The sequence below is a fragment of the Oculina patagonica genome, chromosome 6 (genome assembly GCF_052425735.1).
Source record: "Oculina patagonica isolate OP01 chromosome 6, crgOcupat, whole genome shotgun sequence".
Lineage (NCBI taxonomy): Eukaryota > Metazoa > Cnidaria > Anthozoa > Scleractinia > Oculinidae > Oculina > Oculina patagonica.
The window spans coordinates 23,181,882-23,206,132 of NC_135763.1; the positions used below are offsets into that span (position 1 = coordinate 23,181,882).

At 40.9% G+C, this 24,251-nt stretch overlaps 1 protein-coding gene across 1 annotated transcript; it reads right to left on the reverse strand.

Annotated features, from left to right (window-relative positions):
• Positions 1 to 711: 711 nt before the first annotated feature.
• Positions 712 to 23,930, reverse strand: LOC144657114 (basement membrane-specific heparan sulfate proteoglycan core protein-like). Its single transcript, XM_078517410.1, has 30 exons — positions 23,838 to 23,930; positions 23,486 to 23,569; positions 23,165 to 23,283; positions 22,521 to 22,632; positions 21,829 to 21,942; positions 21,333 to 21,460; positions 21,160 to 21,246; positions 20,676 to 20,737; positions 19,968 to 20,237; positions 19,078 to 19,353; positions 17,943 to 18,215; positions 17,205 to 17,477; positions 16,488 to 16,757; positions 15,732 to 15,998; positions 14,560 to 14,829; positions 13,607 to 13,882; positions 12,775 to 13,029; positions 11,803 to 12,063; positions 10,716 to 10,982; positions 9,453 to 9,713; positions 9,081 to 9,282; positions 8,081 to 8,373; positions 7,357 to 7,620; positions 6,102 to 6,881; positions 5,585 to 5,663; positions 5,329 to 5,404; positions 4,250 to 4,299; positions 4,005 to 4,088; positions 3,793 to 3,896; positions 712 to 3,345 (listed from the first exon to the last, which is right to left on the reverse strand). The coding sequence occupies exons 1-30, from the start codon at positions 23,928 to 23,930 to the stop codon at positions 3,182 to 3,184; spliced, it is 6,114 nt and encodes a 2,037-aa protein (XP_078373536.1). The 3' UTR covers positions 712 to 3,181.
• Between the last annotated feature and the right edge of the window lie 321 nt (positions 23,931 to 24,251).

Below are 24,251 nucleotides of genomic sequence, written 5' to 3' on the forward strand. Positions count from 1 at the left end.
GTCAAGAATTCTGTTGCATTCCTTTTGTGTGTATTGCAATTAGCCATGTTCAAAACGAGCAGGGGACTGGGTACGAATATTCAATATCGATTGGATTGAAAAATTGGGCCTGTCATCTGAAAGAGCATCCAAAAATTAGTAATTCAACCAAATTTGAGAGTTATTGGTTTAAACGCAAAGGCATGGTACTCTTTTAAAAATCGTTAAAATAAGAGAGCTTAGTATGGATTGGAGGGACAGCTCACAGCTGCCCTCCAATCCATACTGAGCTCTCTTATTTTAGTAATTTCTAAAAGTGAACCATACCTATGCGTTTAAACCAATAACTCTCAAATTTGGTTGAGTTACTAATTTTTGGATGCTCTTTCAGATGACAGGCCCAATTTTTCAATCCAATCGATATTGAATATTCGTACCCAGTCCCCTGCTCGTTTTGAACATGGCTAAAATGAGGAAAGGCCGATATTCGATACCAATTATTCGATATACCGATGGTTCTATCGCGCAAAAGTAGTTCGATTTTTATTTTTTTTTTATTTTTCAAAAACCACAACAATCTCAATTGTGACAATAATTTTTGGACCTAGAAACTTTATATTTCTTTCACAAAAGCTAGTTAACAATTTTCTATAACGTTTACAAGAGATGACCCAAAGGGCATTTTGATTTCTTTAAGTGAATGGGACATTATATTGCAAAGTAAAGTACATATTCCTTGGTACATTAGACTTTATTTTTAGCAAAGCCATTGACTAGTTATGAAATATGACAAATATGTAGATAAATGTCACAAAACGACATTATCCTCTAGTCAATAACAAAAAAATACGAAGAGGATAACATATTTGTGTACAAGTTGTGTAAGATATACATTGCTGTAGCAGAGCTTTTCTCTTTATGAAAAAGCCAATATAAATATAAAAAGCAACATTTGGAAGACTATAGAGTGTTTTCATGGCAGCCTTGTTAGAGACGTCAAACAATAAAAGATATTTGCATAAAAATGATTTCTTTCCCAAAAGAAAATCATTTTATTGTTTCACTCCTCCAATATGGCCGCCATGAACGCACTCTATACTACTTTTTACAAGGTGAGCAGTCGGACATAGTTAGCATATCATATATATCTTGCTAGAAGACAAATAAGCTTATTCCCTTTTTATATATCGGAATATCTGTTTTCTTTTTTATATAATACATATGGATCTACAGAAAAGCAATTAAAAGGGCCAGGTTTTGCTTATCGTTTTCAGTAATGTTCTCTAAACAATCAATCTAAAAATAGATTATCCATAAATCTATACGAATATTCGTTTCAATCATATTAAATTTTGATCGCGTACTTTAACCGCAAAGAGATTAGTATAGGTAATCGCATGGGGCCGAGTAAAATAAAGGATTAATATCACGCGTGTTTTCAGAAGTTGTAGAAATTGCCAGAGTCGCGAAGCGACGAGGGCAATTTCTACAACTTCTGAAAACACAAGTGATATTAATCCTTAATTTTACGAGGACACATGTGATTACTTGTTTATGGCATAGAGGGCAAACTTTTCTGAAAATTGTCGATGCTTATAATAACTTATCGGTACAGCGCGAAGCTTTTAAAATAATTTGGCTTGCAAAACGAAAACGTTCCTCATAATCGAGCAAATCTTGGCGTTCGAAGAGAATAACGCTGACAGTTGTATGCAATGAAATGTATGAAAGTCGTGAAAATAATAAAAAGCTATTAACAACTGAACAAGCGAACACTCAATATAAACGTAAGCTTAATTTTATTCACCTGTTTGCACGTTTTGAAGCTTTCCGTCTACGAGCGGCTTCACATGTCAGTCCTCGACATAGATAACAGCAAACGACGACCCCAAACAAACTTGTAGAAGTAATTTGTCCGGTACATGTGACCTTCTTTCACAGAAACAACTATGTATGTCCTCATTTATATCCTGCGTTGCTGGTGATGAGTCTTAGAGATGACAGAAGTGAAACGGAGATGTCAGTTGCCGGCCGCTGTGAATGAGTTTGAATCGTCGCACACTCGCAAGTGTCTGATGCAATTTTTGTACCGTTTTCAACTGTAATAATCTTCTGTTTCAGCTTTCGGATCTTCGTTTCAAGCTATCACCCCGTTTCCATTCCATTTTCATCACATATCTGCGGAAACTGAAGTCAAATTTGGAAAAGATCGATGTCTAAGCGAGCGCTGTGTTTGAAAATTCTGCTCAAAATCCCGCCGTCTTGCAGCCAACGAAGTGCAGCGCAATCAGCCAATCAGAAACGAGCAATTTTCCTGTTTGTCCAATCAGGATCTAGTAATTTTGCCCGGGGCAATTACCAAAATTAAGGAAAAATGCCCTCTGTCTCAGCCAATCAGCATTCAGTAATTTTGCCCTCTATGTTATAAAATATGTAACAATATCGCTTAACACAGCGTCACCCCTGATTTGTTAATACAATGAGGCCTCCAGATACTGTTTATCCAAATGCAGCAAAGCAGTCAAATCAGGACTAATATAATCTAGTTTTACAAGTTGCCAATAATAATTGTCAATATTTTTTCTATGCCCTTTTGTTTTTACTTTGACTTATCTTAAACTACAACTAAAAAACTCGTCCGATGAAATCAATTTATTAATTCCAGATTGACATTAATCGACCTTCGAACAACCGCGGTCGAGGATCAACTTCTGTGGTACTTTACTAACTTTTTCGACTCTACGCCGAAATATTCCAGTCTGACGAACTAGCGCCAAATCGAGCAAAATATTTGTTCTCCTTCGTTAAAATAGCAGGTTTTCGGCACATATGTAACATTACAATTATAACTTGATAGAAGCTGAAGTCACAACTTTCCGTAACCTTCCGTGTGCTTGCGTTATGCCTACTGGGGAAACCGAATCGGAAACACATCGGAAACTTTTCAAGTTCTCTTCGGTGCGCAGCCAGCAAATGCAAGATTGTTTTCATTTGAGTAACCAGTTGGAGACGTTGACGTCGCTGCAGTGATTTTTTGATATTTAGACTTGTTACTGTAACTTGTAAGTGAATTGTACATAGACTGTCAAAACGCGTCGCTTATTGCACTTGCGGTTCAATTCGCTGCCCTCTTCAAAGCATTGATCCCTCCAAACACCAGTAAACAAACACTAATCACTTAGTGTGTTTTCTTAATATTATGTTATGTTTCTGCAATCTGGCTGTCACATGGAAGAACGTTCCAGCCGAGACTCGCGTCAGCTTGAAGGTTAATTTTCCTGGTCTTGAAGTAAACTCTTCTTACACAACCGGTATAACCAGTATCAAACTTGTTGTTAGTCATTTCCACAATGTTGTCACCTCCTCCTGTCAATAAAGAGGTCGAAATAAACTATTAAGACATTTCAGTCCTTACAGTTGTTTCTGTGAGAAAAGGGCGCTTTCTAGCAAAACTATGTGAAACACCCTTAGATTTCGAATCGCGCCTTCTATCATCGTGCGTCATCAATAGGAAAGTACGTCTTAATCTAGGCATTCCAACAGGAGAACGTTGCTTTTGTTTTCGCGATTACTTTTATGAAGAAGAGGGTGTTACGCTGTACAAGGAATTTTTTTCAAATATGGAAATTTAAATTCCATTTAGTATAGATTTATTTTTGGCAACAATAACAACAAACATTTTTAACTCTGCGCTATTTAAGCAATTCAACTTCCTTTTCCATTGCACCAGCTTTCGTAAACTGACGAAGAAATACAGGTAGATGGCGTTGCACGTTAAAGAAAAACTCGTGAACAACACTTTTCTTTGGTCACCTATAAATATTGATCCTTGTATGTTCAACCCACTGCTTCCTTCAGCAGACGTGCCATTAACGGGCTCCTCGTCGTCCACTTTAAGGGAGCCTTCCTTGTAACTCCTAATAATCGGAAGAGAAAGAGAAAATAACAGACTGTTTACAACTACCTCAACATCAGGATTGCGGCTTCTTATTTGCCATGATAAGTGGGTACGCAAGGTTTCTCACCTGAACACCTCGACAGTATGCCACTGACCGTCGTTGACTGGTAACGAGGAAAGAAGAACAGCTGGGCCAGAGCCGAGCTCAAATCTGAATAGCAAAATGAAGCATCAGTGTCTGCATGTACATAAAGCAGAAAGCATTTTACATTCTTACAAAATCAACATGTTTTGCAGGATATAAAGAACAAATAAAACTATTCCGTTACATGTGCCAAATAAAAGGCAGAGAACAACAGCCAACTAACTGACCTGAACTCTAGGTATCCTTCTCTTAAACCAATTGCAAAGTGGTCTCCTCTCTACAAAGAAAGTAGAAAACCGAACGTGTTTATGTCTTTCTTCGAGGCAATGGGTAGCTGTTATCTCATGTTCGGCTGTTCGAGGCTGTGAATTCTTCTTCAGCTAAGCTCGATATCAGGTGCATCCGCTTACGTAATATTCCAATCAAGGGACGTTTAATTTCTTTAGTTTAACATGCTAAATAATTATTGGACGCGTTTGTAACATACCAACAAACAGTTTTTTGCTCATCGTTTACTGCTTTTGACATTGACACAGGGGCGTAGCTAGGATTTCTCAAAGAGGGGGTCACACTTACTATGTTAAGCCCAGGGTACATAACATATTGGCACGTCGACATCCAGGTTGTGTTCTCAAAAGTGAAATTTTTGTATGAGCAGTCAGAGCCAGGGTTGAAATGTTTAGCTGGAGGCCCAGAGTGGGAAGGCGCATGAGAGATGAATGCACGATGAAAGGTTGGCATTAATTTAAATAGTTTCTGTCCAGTCCAAGTGAGGTTAACTCTATCTTTGATTAACAAATGCAACACTTTTAAAAATAATTATTTTGTGAATGAACTACTGGGTGTTTCATATTAAACAGCCGGACGGCAACAAGCGCGAAACCAAACCCCTGGGCAGTGAGCATGGGGGAGGGACAAACCTGCAAAATAGCTGCATAAGTTGGGTATCTAGCAATACATGGATGCCATGTTTGATCTTAAGATTTGCGTGTTTTCGCCAATGTTTATATATTTTATCCAAAAAAATCCCACAAAGGGCGGGGGGGGGGGGGGAACCTGCCTTCCCTACGCCCCTGATGTGCCCCACAAAACCTCACTTATGTCCAAGATTGAACGCAAGTATTGTTTAATAAGTACTTCATGTTTGATTGTGTTGTTTGACATTTCCATATTACTTCATATTCGACAGATTCTGGTGTGTTTGGGTGAACTTTTATTAATGAGGACACTTTGTGATGCCTGTCATGAGGAACGTACATCTCATTAGCGTTCAATCCTGGACATATCTGATATAAGCATAGCTCACCTGGCCCTGCCATAAAATTACTCCATTCTGTGCCTCGGTTTTTATTTCAAGTGACATATAATCTGGTTTCACTACCCTGAAATCATGCGGAAAACATCATTTAGGATTTGATTTAAATTCCCTGAACTACCCTAGTAAGGCCGGAACGGTTTCCATCTGATTTAGAGCACATTACACTAAATTAATCAGGATATGAAAACTGAAGTAAACACACAATTAATCTGAAAAGACAATGGAAAGGGCAGTGTTGTCATACCTCGGTCCTCGCATCAGTGGGCCCGGGAACTGTAAGTAACCATCTCCACTGAAGGAAGCGCTCTCTCCAAGTTGAACGACTACGACGAAAGTAAAGTATTCATTAGGTAACACAAGAGCTAATTTGATAAATTAATGCTTGGAAACATGGGCGCCTTGGAAACATCAGTCCACTTTGCGGAGACGCGAGATTCAAACTTGACCAGTACAGTATATATTTCAGTCTCATTTAGTCATATTTTATGGACATTATTTGACATCAAATTCTCAAACAAAGGATACATGCATTTCAAACTATTATTAGTGGCAGCTACAACTCCCCTCAGCATAATTAACGTCTGTTCTATACCATTTCTTCAAGGCAACATTATTCGCGTAGCCTCAATTACCTGACCAGAAGCCCAACATTGATAAGACGTAATCTCGAGATTGCTACATTTCTGAGTTTCTTGTAATAAATCGACGAAAGAAAAAAAGTAACCTTCTAAAGAACACCCCGCTCTTGTCGGAATACTTACAACTCTCGCAGCGCTCTCCTCCGTAGCCTAATGGGCATGCACATATCCTATCAGACGGAGGAAAAGCTACTCCGCTATTCAGACAGGTCTTGTTCTTTTCTGGTCCAACCAAAGTGAACTCGCAGTGTCGTCCAGTATACCCTGGCGCGCACGAACAGGTATAACTAGTTTTGCCGATCGGTAGGCATGTGGCGTTGTTTAGACACGGTTTTATCTCACAAGGTAAGAGACATTCGGTGCACTGCTTGATGTCACGCAATTTGAGGTTTGACTTGATCAAGTTGATTTCTCTGTTATCCACGGATACAGCAGATATACAACCAACGAGCCCAGAATTAACGCCAACTTTGCGAGTGTCTATCTTTGTGAAGTTTTCCACGCCGCCTATGAACAAGTCTAAAGCGATGTTCAGTCCTTTTGTGCAGCAGGGTGAGTGGTCTGTGACAGCTGGATCACTGTCGAGTAACAGAGAGCTCCTGTCGAGGTTACGCTCCACCAGAACAGTGTGCCACATTCCCACGGTGATATTTCTGGCGCTTCGCACAGTACCAGGACCACTCCCCAGATCAAACATAAACACAACTTTTCCGCCAATGATAGCCAACGAGATGAAGTCTCCTCGTTGAGGATACCAACGCTGACCGTTGTAAAGCAGAAGCATATTGCCTGATTTTTGAACCATAAATCTAATGGCGAGTTTTAACTGTTGAGCAGCGCCTTCGATGCCCGGGAATGATATGAACGAATTACCCTCGAACATGGGCGTGTCTATGGGAGCTCCTGAAGAAAGAGTGAGAAAAACAGAGATAACAACAGGCTCGTTGTACAACCTTTGGTCACAAGATATTACATACATTTACAGTTAAATACCTCGAACACGTTGTTGGATTTCTTTGAGACAGTTGCACGCTGACAAAGATTAATATTGTTTTTTTTTCCTGTTCATTAAAACAAATTAACTTCTTTACAAAAGTCTTAACTGAAGGAAGACAGTATTAGAGTAGTATACGTTTATAAGTGTGGTATACTTTTATGTAGGTTAACACCATGCTTAGAAAGGCAGCCTGCGTGCAGACATCTCCTCAGTATTTCTTTTCACTCCCGTGATGAAACAAGAGACGCCAGCATGCAGGCTTATAGATCGTCAGTATTAAAAAAAGTTGTGCAAGTTTGATGGTACATTCACTAATTCCACGTCATCAACTCTAACCATCTATACTCTACTGCAAACTCGAGTTAACATACTACAACACACCTTCTTCACACCACTCCCCAGAGTAACCTGCTGGGCAAATACATTTAAAACCATCGTCTCCGATATTCTCACAACGTCCTTCATTGCAAACTCCAGGAGAACACCGCTGACCGGCGCCTTGGCAAGTTCTTCCCGAGTAACCAGTCCTGCAACTACAGACAAAGCCCCAGGCTCCCGTCACCTCCTTACATGAACCACCGTTCTTACAAGGCCTGGTTGCGCAGACGTCACAATCTTCCAGTCCTACGCGGTTGATGGGATCTCCTACGTATGGTAACACCAATATGGTACAAAAATGAAAGTGATAAATTGACGTTTTATTAGAAGCGCAGTATAGTTTGATAACAAAAGTTTAACAAAAGACCAGCCTAAATATATTTTGGCTTGATATTTTACAGTTGAGAAACAGAAAGCATTTCACGTGTTTATATAGTTATCAAAACAAGGATAGCCTGGGAACACTGACGCATTTGCGGCTGTCGCTAATTTCCGGCGGAGACACGCGACAGCCGCAAATGCGTCTGCGTTCGCAAACAAGGAGAGAGAGCTAAAATATTTCTTTGATTCTAACGAATTAGAGAAACAAGACCATTCTGTTAGTTTGCACATTTTGTATGGCCCATTCTATTGTCTGATACAGTTTTTAAGAGATGCTTATAACAAGATATTGGAATAGCATTTAAAACACGTATATGCACGGATAAAATGACATTATAAAACTTACCAAGGTTTGCAACTTTCCCATCAATTACCAAATAGCTCAAGCAGCCAACGAAGCCTAATTTGAAACCCGACAAAGAACTTATGGACGAAAAGTCTGGGACTCCTCCCACGTACAACTGTCGGTTCAAGTTAAGCCCCGTACTACCTCCCTTAGAAATCCCTGTCACAGGTGGCTTGTTGTCAACAGTCAGATTGCCTTCTTTCTCGTCACGTGATAGGATGACTGTGTGCCACTCGTACAGACGCAGTGGTTGCTGGCTTCTGATAATTGCGGGCTCGAATCCAAGGTTAAATCTGAAATTCACGAAACATCTGTGGTTATTTTTTTTATAGATTATTACGAGATATTAAGGAAATGCAAAGTTGGTTATAAGAGCTATAGATAAAGTTCAAGAGGACTTCCTGGATTCATGATACGCCGCCAAAATCCTTTATAAACCAGGAGTAAATGCGAGTGCACGCGCGAGTTAACGAGAATTCAAACTTTTGCTCTCGTTGCACCGCCTGCTCATATTTTGATGAGAACTGACTAGAATGATTCGCTCTTTTTGACAGGCAGGTGACATCAAATTTGGCAAATCTTTAACTAGTTTCACCGCGCGTTGACAACGGAAGAAAACTCTTATCAAAGTTCCATCCGCCGACCCTGGTCGACTCTCGTACATGCCTTTATGCTGGCAAATATGCCCGTCTGATAAACTATGACCGTAATGCTCTGATTTAACGCTCGGCTCAGTTGGGAATTCAAGGAAGAGCGCTTATTTGGGAGGACGCCGACGAGCGGCACCTAGTACCGCATCTTACCTTCTCTGAGGGACAAAAATGATTTTTGTTCTTACATAGACTTTTGTCAACTCGCAGTCAAACGAGTTGAGAATTGATATTATTTGAAAAAAGAGGGAAAACTTTTGTCGACTTACATCAAAATTTGGCAGACATAGCGCTTATTTGAAGGAAGGCGATAAGTCAGATTATTATGTCAGTAACAGACTAGCACCCACCTAAATTCAGCAAATCCGTTTGACATTCCAAACGATATGAAGTCTCCAACAGAGCCATTGGTGAGCTGATCGTTGTATAATAAGAGTCCATCTGCCATCTCTGGTGCAAAGACAATCTCAACAGTGAAATTAAGCGGTTCCTCAGTTAATGTTGGTAGGCTCAGATAGGACAGCGGCCTTTGAGTAAACTTCGGTACGGTTACTAAGAGAAAAGAAACAAATAGTTGGTTACTTTTTGTACTAAGGTAAACATAGCCGGGGAGTGGTGAGGGGATACCACGTAGGATTTGAATTCCCGATTCTACATCAGTTAATTGAGTTCGCAGTCTTCGCGGTGTTTTGTAAAATGTTCCTGTACAACGCCTACACTACCTTTGATATCTAAAGTTCCATTTCCTTTCGCTGATCCTTCGACATTGGAAGCTTCACAGAAATAAATCCCAGCATCCTCTTGAGTCACATTAGCAATACTAAGTACTCCACCTCGCACAGTGCCATTCACCGGAAGTGAACCGTTCAATTTCCGCCATGTCAGTTTTGGTGAAGGCGAACCGCTAGCGATACAGGTGAATTCTGCGGGCTCGCCTATCCTTATTCGGGATTTCCGTGGAGTAACTGTAACCTTGGGAGCCTCTGAAAACGAAAAAAGTTCATATTTTAAAGTAACTGTTGTTGATTAACAAACGTTCTCTCTTTCTTTCTTGCTTGGTTCGTTTTGCTCATCTTAAGCGAGATAATATATCGTTATGCGTTCCATGGCGCTGGTACTTGAATTAGTCACTAGGTTTTCTTTCCTCAGCTATGCCCATCTAGATTACTTTTCTCCGCAGTGAAAATTGGGTGCCAACTGGTCTGCCCCTTGCCATCTGGGATTTTAGTCAAGTTTTGTTTATTTAGAAAAGTTGTTTTTGTGTTTGTCTACATTGGTCTGAAAAGCCCCATTCATGGATTAGTTAATAAGAATCATTTCAAAGTGATAAATGATCATCGCAGTGAATTTCCACTTTAAGCAATTGGAATAAAGAAGCCTGAAAAAAATTCAGGGCTTCAACGGGATTCGAACCCGTGACCTCCGCGATACCGGTGCGATGCTCTACCAACTGAGCTATTGAAGCCACACATTGGGAGCGAGGTCAATTGTGAGTTCATATTTTACCCGTGAGAGGAGTGAAATGATGTAATGTATATGAAATGATTCATATATGAACTGCGGATGGATATGATATCACATCATTCCGATGATGTAATGTCCACATATGGACATTACATCATTTCACTCCTCTCACGGGTAAAATATGAACTCACAATTGACCTCGCTCCCAATGCGTGGCTTCAATAGCTCAGTTGGTAGAGCATCGCACCGGTATCGCGGAGGTCACGGGTTCGAATCCCGTTAAAGCCCTGAATTTTTTTCAGGCTTCTTTATTCCAATTGCTTAAATTGGAAATTCACTGCGATGATCATTTATCACTTTCATATAAATCCGCAGTTCATATATGAATCATTTCATATACATTACATCAAGAATCATTTCGTTATTTATTTTACGGTTTGAGCGCCGCGTGACCACGAAGTAACGGTTGCGAATGAGTCTACGTCTACATTAACTTTGTTTTGATAAACTTTGACACGAACCTTGTACAAAGACAGCAACTTGGGACTGCACAGAGCCAACTCTGTTGGTAACATTGCAAGCATAGGCTCCCCCGTGTGAATGCCGGGCGTTGGCGATAACCAGAAGTCCGCCTTCTATAACTATTCCCTCGGGTAAGGGACCACCAACACTGGACCATACAATTTCAGGTTTTGGGATTCCCGTCCCGCGACACTCAAGTGTTAGTGAGCCGCCCACTGGTACAGTTTTGACTGACGCTCCGCCTGTTATAGAGACACTAGGAAGATCTGGAAAGAAAAGAAAGAAACAAAGTAAGAAAAGCTTTGAATAGCAATTATTTTTTTTTAAAGTTTAACCTGTCACGAGCATTATCAAACTGTCATAAGTTCAGCTAAGCTTCTACAGTAAGCTTTTCATACTATTTATACGTCGAACTTACATGTTACAAAGAGGCGTTGCCAGCAAGAATAAAAGTGAAGAAAAATTGTTTCGAAATTGCTTATCCTAACAGTATGCAGGACGCGTGTCACATAATAAACCAAGGAAATGGCCTAGCTCACCACGAGTCTCTCGTAGCTCAGTTGCTTAGAGCGCCCAACCGGTATCTGGGAGGCCATGGGTTCGATTCCCCTCGGGGACTCAGAAGTTTTCTTTGTCCCATGCTCGTGTCATTGTTGAACAATTTTTCTTCATTATTTATCACCGAGTTTAAAATTTACCATCCTTATTATTCACTACACTCAAGAATAAAAGTGTTTATATATCTATAACGGCGAGGAAGGTAGACGGAAGGGGACGTTCGCACATAAGCTTATACTGATCGAGTTTAGTGAGATTAGATGATTACTAAGAGTACTAATCGAGCTTTGTTCAAGCGTCGAACTTCTCATCTGGGCATAGATTGCGGTACAGCTGCGGTACACTATGAAGTGTAACTACGGTTCCACCAAGATACATAACGGTACGACTGCGGTACGACTGGATGTGACTGGAAAATAAGCGCGGTTCCGCCGCAGCTTGCAACTTTTTCACCAACTTCAGAAAACGACCTTGAACAAACCTTAGTTCCAAAAACATTAGCCTGGAAATTAAAAAAAACTCACAAACCTTCAACTGTGAGTATGACAGGTTTTTGAGAGAATCCAGCCGCGTTAGTAGCTGTGCATATGTACCGTCCCTCATCCAAACTCACAATGCGTGTCAGAGTTAACACATCATTGGCAACCAAATGCCTCCTGGGAAGATCTACGCCTTCTTTCGTCCACGTAATCACAGGATCTGGTGTGCCGGTTGCGTTGCACTGGAAACTAACATTTGAATTTGGCGAGGCTACCAAGGCCTCCGGGGAGACCGTTACCTGCGGTGCAACTAAGAAAGAATCAAAATAATGAGGTAATCAACTCCAGATTTTGGGACCAGAGAATTCGTTTTGACGATACTATGTGAAAAGAGACAACTGCTGTATAGAGGAAATGAATTTGCAAAAAAAATCGCTTTTAATTTTCATATAGAGACCTAAACCGTTGAAATGTTGCGAAGAAGAAGGCGTACAATTTGCTGAACGTCAGAGCAAGACGACTCGTAAACACGAGGCCTAAATTCTAAAACAAATGAACTCAGACAGATTATGGACTCTATATCCTCTTCAGTTACATTCACAAACTGTGTGCTATGGCAGGATGTTTTTAAGGGACTGTGTCACGGCTGAGTTTAGTTTAGTTTATTAAATTTTGAAAAATATTCGCTATGAAACTTAATGTTTGCAAAGAAATTTATTCAATGAATGACAAAGCAATAGCTTCATTGCAACCATATGTGTCTCTCGAGCGTTATAATTTAAAGTTAAAAGCAAACAAGATATACTTTGAAAATTGTTTAGCACAAAAATATTACAAAAACCCATATCGCAATCCGTTCCAATCGCTTTTGGCCATCCGTACCTTCTTTTGTATTTGGTGTACTTTTGAAATGTTCCTTCGCTGTTTTAAGAGGTTATTTCAACGAATTTGATGGTCATTTGATTGCCATTTTCTAAAATCCGCGACACAGTCCCTTTAACCAACTATAAATAATTCTTACCAAACACTGTGACGCTTGCAAAACCTTCACTAGAGCCCGCTGCATTGCTAGCATGACAGCGATACTTTCCGGTCTGTTCCACTTCCACCTCGTTAACAATCAGTGTTCCCTTGTCCACCTCACTTCCGCTGGGAATACTTCCGTTAACTTTTGACCACGTCACCGGAAGTGATGGTTTAACAAGACAAAAGAGGCGAAAGGAACTTCCCTGATTTACAGACAGCTGGGATGGAGTCACCTCGACACGGGGAGGAACTAGGTTAAAAGAAAAAAAGGCCTCGTTAATGTGGTGTACAGTTTGGTGGTACTTGACAATTTATCTCTAATCACATATCTAGTGAGGAGGTGAGTTCGAGCAGTAGGATCTAAAAGACACCGTTAACTTTAAATTACGTATATACAAGTAAAAGTTTCCGTTTGCTGAATTTCTCTTCTGCTGCGATCTTCCTCCCCTTCTTGACTTGTACTTTGGCAACCTCGTCTCTAGGGCGCTTTTCCTTCAAATGTAGACCCTTCGGACTGCGGACGACGTTAGAACTTCTCGTTAAAGAAATGAAGGACCTTTCTCTTTGTCGCCATAATAAAATGTCAGAAGGCATTATAGAGGGGTGCAGTGAACTGGCAAAAGTAATAAACAGAATAAAGCGTCTAAAAGAATAAAGAGAATCTAAGCATGACAAGCAATTGCACAAAGAGAAAAAAGGTTTCAACAGAAACAAGGAAGCCACCGAGTATTGCACTAGAAATTATTCAACATCAACTGTCACAAGGGGAGGAAGGGCGTTATTGGAAACACCAGGCGACTGTTCTAGGTTATGTTACATTTTCTTACCTATGACCTCTAACTGCACGTTAGCGCTATCTTCTCCTTCACTGTTCATAGCCTTACAAAAGTATACCCCTGCGTCTTCTGGGCCTGCAGACGGGATGATCAGCAGTCCATTCCTATCAAGTGCACCGTTGGGTAGATCAGAGCCCAGTCTCTCCCAGGTTATACTCGGAGTTGGTATACCAGACGCGTTACAGCGGAACTCGGCCTTTTCACCTTGGATAACCGTATTAGAAATAGATTCCACGGTAACTTCTGGAGCTTCGTGTGCCACAGTAACTGGACAAAAATCAAATTTGATCTCATATAAATGGTAATAAAATAACTTACTGAGACGACTTGAGGTTTATAAACGTACTAGCAAAACACTGAATCAACTTCGTTTGTCCTGACTTCTCCCTGGTAGGAGAGCCAAAGTTTACACGAAAAAGTGTTAGCTCGCTCCCCAGGGTCACCCCTACCTTCAAAGCCAGTGACCCTGTGCTAACTTTGATATTTTCATGGCATAAGAAATATAATAGTGGAATCCTGATTTGTTGAACCCTCAATTTTTCGAAACTCGCGATAACTCAAACGTCAAATCATTTCTCATTGCTTCTCTATTTCAAACACCGCAGCCTTATCTCCCCGTTGTCCTCTAAATTCCGATGTATCTCAATCCACTTTTTTTCCATTGGAAATCCGAGAAATCAGGATCCACTGTAGCTGACAACTCAAAATTCGTCATAGACTCGTAAAAAACCTTCAAAGAATATACCTTATTATAGGAATATAAGGAAGCATTTTAACAACGCGAACAAAATTTACGCGTAATAAAATTAACGCGAATTTAAGAAACGTTCTGCATATTCCTTATGCTAAAAAAGTTAACGTCAATACAATTAACGCGAATTCTTGAAATTCGCGTTAATAACATGTATCGTTAATTTTCTATAATAAGGTATACATTTATTTACCTATCAACTGAACACTTTCCCGCGCTGTTCCCACCAAGTTTCTAGCTTGGCACGTGTAGTTACCCTGATCCTTTGCTCTGGCGTCCTCTATCATTAGTTTAAACAAACCAGGCCTGCTTTCTATCTGCTGGAGATTGGGTCGAGAATTCTCTGGAGCAATCCACTGAACAGACGGAGGTGGGTCACCTGCGGCTGCGCATTCCAGCGTGACTGTACTACCAGCTGTCACGGACACAAGACTTGACGGGCTTACTATGATGTTGGGTTCACCTGGACAATGGATCAAGTATGAAGAGTCGATCCTTTTAACGCATGACAATAGGTTTCTTACATATAAAGGTGGTATATACCTATGAAACTCTTTGAATCTCCCATGATTGACATATGTATTTCCTTCACTAATTAAAACCATCAGCAGTTGTTTTGGCAAGACTTTTCATAACGACCTTAGCTAAGAACCTTTGACAGGCAAAAGTGATCAAAATCCTTTCAGATTGACACAACACTCAAGATTGCTTGGTTTTATTTATGCTTTTCTATGTAGAAAAAAGAGTGTTGTCCTACTATTAGCGGTTTGGAGATCTGGAGGTTTAAAGCGCGTTCGTTTGGGATCAATCCGGAATAAGAATAATTAGAATAATGCGAGTAATCGTTTGTTTGGGTGCTCTTCTCATTCCGGAATACTTGGATTTCCATATCGCAGGAGCAGAATAGTCGGGATGGAAATCCAAACATTCCGGAATAAATATTCTTATTCCAGAATATCCCAAACGAACGCGCGCTTAGTACATCAACACTTCCTCACTAAACCAAGGTGTGCAAATCTGTTCCAGGTCTGGGGGAACCTTATTATGATGCTGGGGGTTATCCGCTCTGGACTAAAATCCCATCTAAGGGGAGTAGTAATAACCCTAGTCACTCATGTTATGGAAACCGGGATAAGCTCCGGTCACGTGGGTTAGTCAGGTTGTAGGAAGACTTGTCCTTTACACATCGTCTTTCGCAGAAATCACAATTGGGCATAGACCTCTGTGTCTGATAACGAAATGATAAAAGATTGAAACACAGAGAAGGCACAGCAGTGACATAATTTTGCAATGCGAGTTAACGCCAGATAAATCTTGCCAGTCTTAACGGTTCTTTCGATAATTGATGTATGTTACATTGATTACCTTGGACGATAAGAAGAGCGATAGCCTCGGTGGATCCCATGTCGTTTGTTGCCTTACAAATGTACTTTCCCTGGCTGTCACCAGAGGCCGGCGAAATCACCAAAACACCGTCATTACTGCTGTTCAGCGGTTCATGTTCCTCTCTTTCCCAGACCACTGCAGGAGGCGGGTTACCAGCCTTGACTACACACCGGAACACCACAGTCTCTCCTCCCGTAACTGTAAGCCTTCTTGCTGGCATGATTTCTATCTTTGGCATCTCCTTACCTGAAAGGGCGAAAACATATGCTCTCATTTCGTTGCCACGTAAAGTCCTTTTGTATTTTCCCATTTGAGGTGAAACCAAATTTTAACTATCAATTATTGCAATGACATCTGCAATTACCGATATATCACCGGTAGATGTTCTCTGATAAGGACGATAAACCGTAGGCGCCGTCTCCTCCATCTGAAGTGTTATGATCAGCAGGGGACGTTAAAGAACCCACACACTTATCGCAAAGAGTAGGGCACGGAGTTGTGGTCTGACCAATTCACATGTATCCATGGCCATGGGTGGGTGGTGGAACGAGATCACATACAAGGACAGATAGCGGCTGCCAAAGGCACCTGATATGCTAATGTCCGATCTCGTCCCGTAACTCTAACTGTGAAGCGCATTTTGGGATTTGTAAATGCGCTATACAAGTACCATTACCATTGCCATTATGTGGGACCCTTTTGCCAAGGACAAAATTCCTAGTTTTTGTTACTCACTTTTGACGTTGACAATGCCTGTTGCTTGCTTGACTCCTTTCTTGTTCTGGGCCACGCACACATACATGCCTTCGTCCTCTTTTGTCGCTTCTTGGATTTGCAACAATCCCTCGGTTACCACGTGATTGTCTGTTAACTCCTCACCAACTCTTGTCCACTGTATTGAGGGGTAAGGATCCCCCGAGACCTGGCATGAAAGAAGTGCTGAGGCACCTTCGTCGACAGTTTGATTTGCTGGTGAGACGACTGCAGTTGGACGCACCGAGGTATCTAAGAAAGAACGAGATGGAATCAAGCTTGTAAACCAAGGGACCCATTTTACGAAACATGCACCCTTCCTTAGCAGACAGCATAAAATGCCGGCGGTGAACAGAATTTTAACACTTGACAACATAGAAACAGAACTTATTCTCTTATTGGCAACATTTGGAATAAGACAAGTTCTTTTGGGTGAAGTTATATTGTAACGCGTCATAATATATTACCAGATTACTCATCGTTTTGTTGGTTTTTTACATCTCAGGCAATCCAAGACTCAACAAAATATACAACAACCACCCATGTAATTTCTCGAAATATAGGCATTTGGCTTGTGTATCCAAATGTCATAACTAACAAAATTAGACCACAATGGATCGAGCATATGATGTCGAAATGAAGATAAATTCTGGAGTGGGAACTTGTTACGTTAGATTTGAAGACGTTTGTCCTCTTTACCTCTTTCGACAGTGAGAGTGACCAAGACTCCATCGGCTCCAAACGTATTAGCAGCTGTGCAAACATAGGCACCACCGTCCTCCAGCGTCGTCGGTAAAATACTTAGCAAGCCGTTCACAGAAGAAGAAGATTGAGGCAGTTGACCGTTTTCACGTGACCAGCTTATAGTTGGAGTCGGGTCTCCTTTTGCAGAGCACTCGAACCGGGCCTCTTCACCTTCTAAAACTGTGAGCGTGTTAGGAGTAACGGAGATTGTAGGGACACTTCCGGGAGCTACAAGAAATAAAATCAAAGAAAAGAGCAAAGGTTGAGATCGAAAGATCTAAAAAAGAGAAACTTATCGTTTGAGAAGTTATCAATATTATGTTGGTACATGGTAACGATTGCAATCTGGCGAAACGATATCATGACCTTGCAAAAGTTGTTAGTACAAGCCATAACACGTGAACGACGAGAATTGTATTTGGTGTACTGGCTCAGAAATCTTAGAATTGATGAACCACTAAAGCTGCTTATGGTGTCTTATTTAAACGTCATCATGTCGTTCTTATACTGAGCAAAAATAGAGATAGATAGCATCACACTTAATCTTGCCGCAAACGGCACAAAATCCCGCTTGTCGGGTGACACTTGGACATTTCGTTTAATCGTAAAGGGATAATTTAGAAAGCTGACGCCTCATCCATTGTTATACAAGGTGCTTTTAAACATTCTGTAACTAAGGAATCGCCTTCATACCCGAGACATTCAAGAAGGTTCCCGTGCTAGATATACCGCCCAAGTTGGAAGCTGTACAGAAGTACTCTCCTTGGTGTACTTTTTTTACTGCATCAAATGTCAGCAGACCGTTGCCATTGGAAGTTTTGGCTTCTGGTGGTAGTCGACCGCCAGGACCACCGTGCCATTGGAGCACTGGGGCGGGAAATCCAGAAGCCGAGCAACGGAATTGAGCAGCGTCTCCCTCTCGGACGCTAAAACTGGCAGGACTTACAGAGACTTGGGGCTTTGTTACTAAGAAAGAATAAAATTGGTAAGTATCGCATGCGCCGCATTTAAATTGATAGCTTAACTAACCTGCGATCAGGCGTTCTTTTTTCTTTTTCGAAAGGGAGAGGGGAAAAAGAACGCCTGATACATTTATTTAACCAGCCACCAACCGCCCCCTAATTTAAATTAAATAAACTAAAGTGTCGTCGAGCTGTCAAACCACTCTTGTAGTTGGCGGCAAATTGAGACTCGGAATTCTACCAGGCGTGAAAAATGTCTGCATAAAACTTCGCCGTGCTGACATAAAAATGCTTTTAGTAGCAGGGTGAGATGACGCTTGCGAACATGTATTTATCAGCTGTAGATGCCGTCCCTTTATTTCAGCTCACAAAAAAAAAACAAGTAATTCACCTACAAGAGCTGTTTCACGACAGATAGGATCATGTCGCGTTTGTAAACATTCCAACACCTCAGGAATATCGGGAGTAAATTAAACTTTCCCGAAACGCATTGGAAGAACTGCCAAAACATTTTATCGAAACCAAATTACGCATCGTCGCACAGTCTATCTGTTCTGCCTTCAGACAATTACACTTGAAATATGTCAGGGCTTTAGCTAACGTAGAAGAGAACTCGTCCTCGCAGTAAACACGCCGCTTCTAAGCTTCTGACCGGAAGTCTCGTTAAAGTACGACAGCCAATCAGTCCACACCACTTCATTGAGTATTGTTTCTCGACCAATCAGAAGAAAAACCAGAATCCGGTTTTTTTTACATGACTTTCGATAAGCAAATGTATCATGCCCTCCTTCCCCCGCTCAGCAGTAAGGAGGGAGGGCATGATTTCAGGTTATAGCTTAACCAGCTATAAGGTGATGGACTCTCACCTCCCACTCTCAGTTGTACGGAGACCATGTCTTCGTTAAAGGTGTTTTTACCAGTACATGTGTATGTCCCTCCATGGATCGTCTGGGTGTGCTCAATGGTCAGTACACCGTTGTTACTCTCGGCCCCATCAGGAAGCGCACCATACATGCCACGTGTCCACTTGAGCTTGTAATCAGTGACACTCTTAGCTCTGCACGTGAACTGAGCTGTTTGGTTCAAAGAAACGTGAAGGACTTTTGGTGACACTGACACGCTGATGGGATCCACGCGCCGAGCTAATTCATAACACAAAAGACGATATGATTAAAACACCCGTACCCAAATTACAACAGAAAGACGAGGCGAAAGCCAAAAGTTTCAAGTATATAATTATGACAATAAAAAGGTCAAAAATGGAATAAATCTCACGTGAATCTATCGACAGTTGCGGAGGAGATAGAAAACAAACGCCATTACAAGTTGAGGTCCAACAACGGTTACTACCCCGAGATAAAGAGAACGTTGTTTTGAAAATCACGATAACAAACTTGCTAAGATTACTACAAAATCTGAATTATCATCATACCATATCATCACGTCGTTTTTTCCTAAAGAAAGAACGTTCAAGCGCAGAAACCTAATCGCGTAATTCTCGATGTTTTGAAATATCTTCTTTTGTCTTTTGCCCCGTGCGGTGTCACGTCCCAGCTTCGACGAGCTGGACTAAGGCCAAGTAAACTCAATAGACCAAACACAGGAACGTTTCCTTTTCCTATAGAAGTTTTATTTCAAGCACGCGCTATTATAGGCTGAAGTTGGAAATGGCGGAGTTTTTAAACTAATCTATTATCTCAGGTATCACTGTTTCGGATAAATGAGATTACCGTTGAAAACTCTTCGCGTTTCTTACCTTTAACATTCAGTTGCGAGGTAGCCGTTTCAAACCCGTACACATTTCTAGCAGTACACACATAAGCTCCTTCATCTTCTTTCCTGACTCTCCTAATCAGCAAGACCTTCCCAGACACAACCACCCTACTGGATAACGGCTTTCCATTCTGTCGGGACCACGTAATTCTTGGTCGTTGTTTTCCGCCAGCAAAACAGTAGAATATGGCATCTTCTCCTTCCGTCTTTGTTCTTTTCCTGGGCCTGACTATTACAGTTGGCATGAATCCCGCTAGAAACAGAGGAAATTACAGAATAAACTTTTAGTCTGAGCGATGTCGGTCTCAATATGGGCAAAGACGTTTGGAATAAAATTTTAAACGAAAAAACATTGTCAAGAATGAAGATACCCCCGGTGGGAAACTATGATGTAAACATCCCTCCTAGTGCAACTCTTTTCGGCTTGTTCGCTCTTGCTACGTCTATCACGAACAGGAACCCTTATCACCTTTCACCCGTGCATAAACCAGTCTACGGACAAATGCTAGTTTTGATTAATCTTCATAAAAACACTTAAAAATTTTCCGATACTTATTGCCCAGTCACAGATAGTACGAGCAACTCCGAGGACTGTGTTTGTCAGCTAGGGAAGATGTCACGTTACCAAGCAGTATCGCAGCCCAGCCGTAGACAGCACGATCACTTAATGGAACTCTCAGTGATATCTTACCTGGTAGTTTGACACACTTTTGACCCGGTTTGGTAGGATCGCCACTGTATCCCTTAGCACATCTGTAAACATGTAAAGCCGTTAAGGTTAAGCCCCAGTATAAAAGTATGAAAGGTCAATCAAATAAAGGAAAACCAATAAACTAACGAAGGTTAAAGTTATTCACCACATGAGCTGGAAAGGGAGTCATTCCCTTTCCCTTAACGTTACGTTTAATTGCTGAAATGGTAAGCCTTAAAATGTTCAAAATAAATTTAACAAGTTATTTGAAAAAGAAAGCATCGCACGGCAACTGACATGGGTTTATCAACGTGTCCTTCTTGCGATTGTGGATTACTGTATAACTAAAGGTTAACACCACCCGCTTTGTTAGCTATTTATCAAGTCAGCTCAAACTGGGAGTTCGGTTCTAAAACCCCCGTGATTGGGTGTTAAAAGAGTATGTAGAGAACTTGTGTCCATGACAAAGGAAGGTTTTCGTTACCTGTTACAGGTCCTACCAGTGTAACCAGTTTGACAGGCAGTGCAAGTCGGTTGACCGTCTGAATCAATCTTACAGACCCGGCTGAACCTGTTTATTATATACGGAAAGTCAACGTTATTAAAGGAAACAGCCAACAATACCTATTTTATAAACGGATTTACTGTGTCACTCACTGGTTCGAAGCAGTAGTCAAAGGGCATGGGCATGGTTCACAATCTTTGGGCGTTCCTTTCGTGGCGTCACCATAGAAACCAACTGCACATCTTTCACAGTGGAAGCCTGTGGTGTTGTGATCGCATCTCTGGAAAAAATGCCATTAAGATGTTAAATTAATTTTACATTTTCTGTAGGAAGAAATTGATCCAGGAGAGAGAATAACCTCCAATAAGTTCTCTCATGAGAGGACATACTCTCTATGCGGGGAGGGTACGGCAGTGTAAGGCTGGACAAGGTCGGGCGTTGACTTGAATTTTTTCCTCTTTTTTTTTCGACTAGGTAAACTTTTTATGTTTAATTATTGGTAAGAGGAAAGCTTCACGTGGCATATATGGACATATCATCGGTCACACATTTCCTGCCGGGTTGCAATGAGCTATCAGTTTAAATATTTATGATGTCTCGTATGGGTCCCGGCGGCACATACCCACATAGAACAATACATATACTTACCCTACATTGTCCTCTTTCCGGATCACATTCCTTTGAATGTTGATTACAGGAACATGGCACACAGGGAGAGAAATCCGGGCCTTGGGACGAGCGTGTGTATCCAAGGCCACAGCGCTGAAATGTAGAACAGACAAAGAAACTGGCGTGCGCTCATCAAGTCATGGATGTGCACAGGAAAGGCACGACAAAGGCGTGAGGTGCTGCCAAGAAGGTTTGCCTAGCTTCTCATGTTCATTCTTAACTCGTTAAGTATGGAGGAGTTTGTTTTTATGCTACACATAGGCGCAAAGAAATACAGAAAAGCGAAATCTATTCGGGCTTTTAAAATCTCGTTGTTTGATATGCGTAAGCGCGGTGAACGACTAAGATAAAGATATTGGATTTAACAAGGGGTGAGAAAATGCCATAGATCCAAACATTCATTTCTGGTCTGTTTACAATGTAAAAGTGTTCAAGCATAAATAGTTTAACAGTGGCAAAACAAATTAAATTAAGTTCTTGCTTATAACTGGATTAACCTTTCCTGTGGTCCCTGCAAAAAGTTCACACGTGCACGACATTGAAAAAGGGAATGAAAAAAGCATTACATATCGTTATATTGTGTTTCATGAACAGACGAGAGGAGAAAACACTGAGATTGACACGAAAAGTGATCCACCGGAAACATTTTCTATGTGAGCCTGCAAGCTTACCTGACAAGACGTTCCAGAGTATTCTGGTGGGCATGCGCACTGTTCGATGTTTTTGGCTTTTCCGAACCTTGTTTCTTGAGGGATAGCGGTTTCCAAATTGACACTATAAAGGCTGGTGAACAAAAACAATTGCTTAATGTAATAAAATTATTGTCTAATACAAGATTTCACATTGTTCATTTGCATTTCTAATTAATGAAAAGGAATAACGTACTCTGATCTTCATTCTGCCATTTCGGATTTTATAAGGTTTTTAAGAGTCCTTTCCTTACAATCTTACAATCTGATAATAGAAGCAACCCTGTGACATCATATCGGCTAAAATGGTGGCCTACAGAAAATTCATACCCGAAATCGTTAGTATTTGTTTCCAATTGCGTTTTCAGTGCATCTCAACAGGTTTTCAGTTTAGACATTGAATATTTCTAACAATGTAACAGCTATTTGTTCCAACGGTGGTAGCTTAATATTGGAAGCTTGCAAAAGCCCCCGATGTTTGTTCAATGTGAATTCTCACTTTTCGACGTTATAATCTTTTAATCAAAACTTACAGAAAGTTTAGTAGTCGATCATTGCTTGGGGTTAACAGCAATGTTAACATGCCAAGCTTACTGTAACAGCAAGCTTGTTACAAGAACCCTAACCTGGCCTTTGTTGTGGTGGTACTGTACGTCGCACGGACTAAGATGCTTTCCACAGAAGACAAGACTGTCATCACAATATCTCTTGTTACACGAACACCGTCCGGGTACCTTAACCAGCCCTAATAAGGTTAAATCAGTTTGAGAGGCAACACAGGTTATACAGGAAAAAAAACATACAACTCATTATAATTATCTTAGACGTTAAGACATGGTTAATAGTTTCACAATAATAAAGTCGACAAGGACTTTTCTGTTCTTGAATGGCATTTCAATACTGAGTTGTTCATGCTATTATATTATTTGTTCGTTCACTGTACTTACCTCGGACAGTTTGAGGCCGTATGTCTTTTTCTGTCCTCCCTCGAGGGGCCTTCTATGACGAAAAGTAAGAACAATTCCTCTTCCCTGAAAGGTCAAAAAACCAACACTTTGAGAAACAGTGGGATAGTCACTTTCACTGACCAGAAAAGATTTGGCAAACTAAAACAAATTTTTGGGGAGAAACCATCAGTATTATCTTCGGAAGAATCCATTTTAATCACGTGGTCAAAGTGTCAGACTGTGTATGCCCGATATAGCACGCCTTAGTTGGTTGAATTTTATAAAAGATGTAAGCTTGAAGTTTAGCTGCTGCTATGCCGGGTGCTACGGTAGATTAAGCCACTCGACCTACCCTCAGTTGTACGTCTGTATCAGTGGTTAGTTCGCCGTCTGGCTTCATCTCGTGTGACACCGTGTAACGCAAAATCCCGTCATAGCTTGTCATCTGTAAAAAAGTGAATGAATGAAAATGAATGTATACGCGCTTGAGATCATTTTTCATACAGATCCAAAGAGGATAGTTGTATAAACTGGTAAATGAACGTCGATTACATACGTCGCTGTGATTACCAATAACGACTTTCTTCTAACAATATCGACACATTGTCAGGCAGAAAATTAAACAATATTTGAAGGATTTGCTTGCCATGTATCACCACATTATCCAACGGGAATGGCGCTGGCGATTAATAAGGAAATTAATGAATCTGCAGTCCGTGTTACAATTAGTTGAGACACTTCAATCCACTTGAGCACAGAATTCATG

Excerpts from the sequence above, each read along its gene's own strand:
- LOC144657114 (XM_078517410.1), bottom strand. The coding sequence starts at position 23,930 with ATGACAAGCTATGACGGGATTTTGCGTTACACGGTGTCACACGAGATG. Across the intron at positions 14,830-15,731 it reads CGCTCTTCTTATCGTCCAAG|GTGAACCCAACATCATAGTA; the intron begins GTAATCAATGTA and ends TCCATTGTCCAG. Across the intron at positions 5,405-5,584 it reads CCACTGATGCGAGGACCGAG|GGTAGTGAAACCAGATTATA; the intron begins GTATGACAACAC and ends GCATGATTTCAG.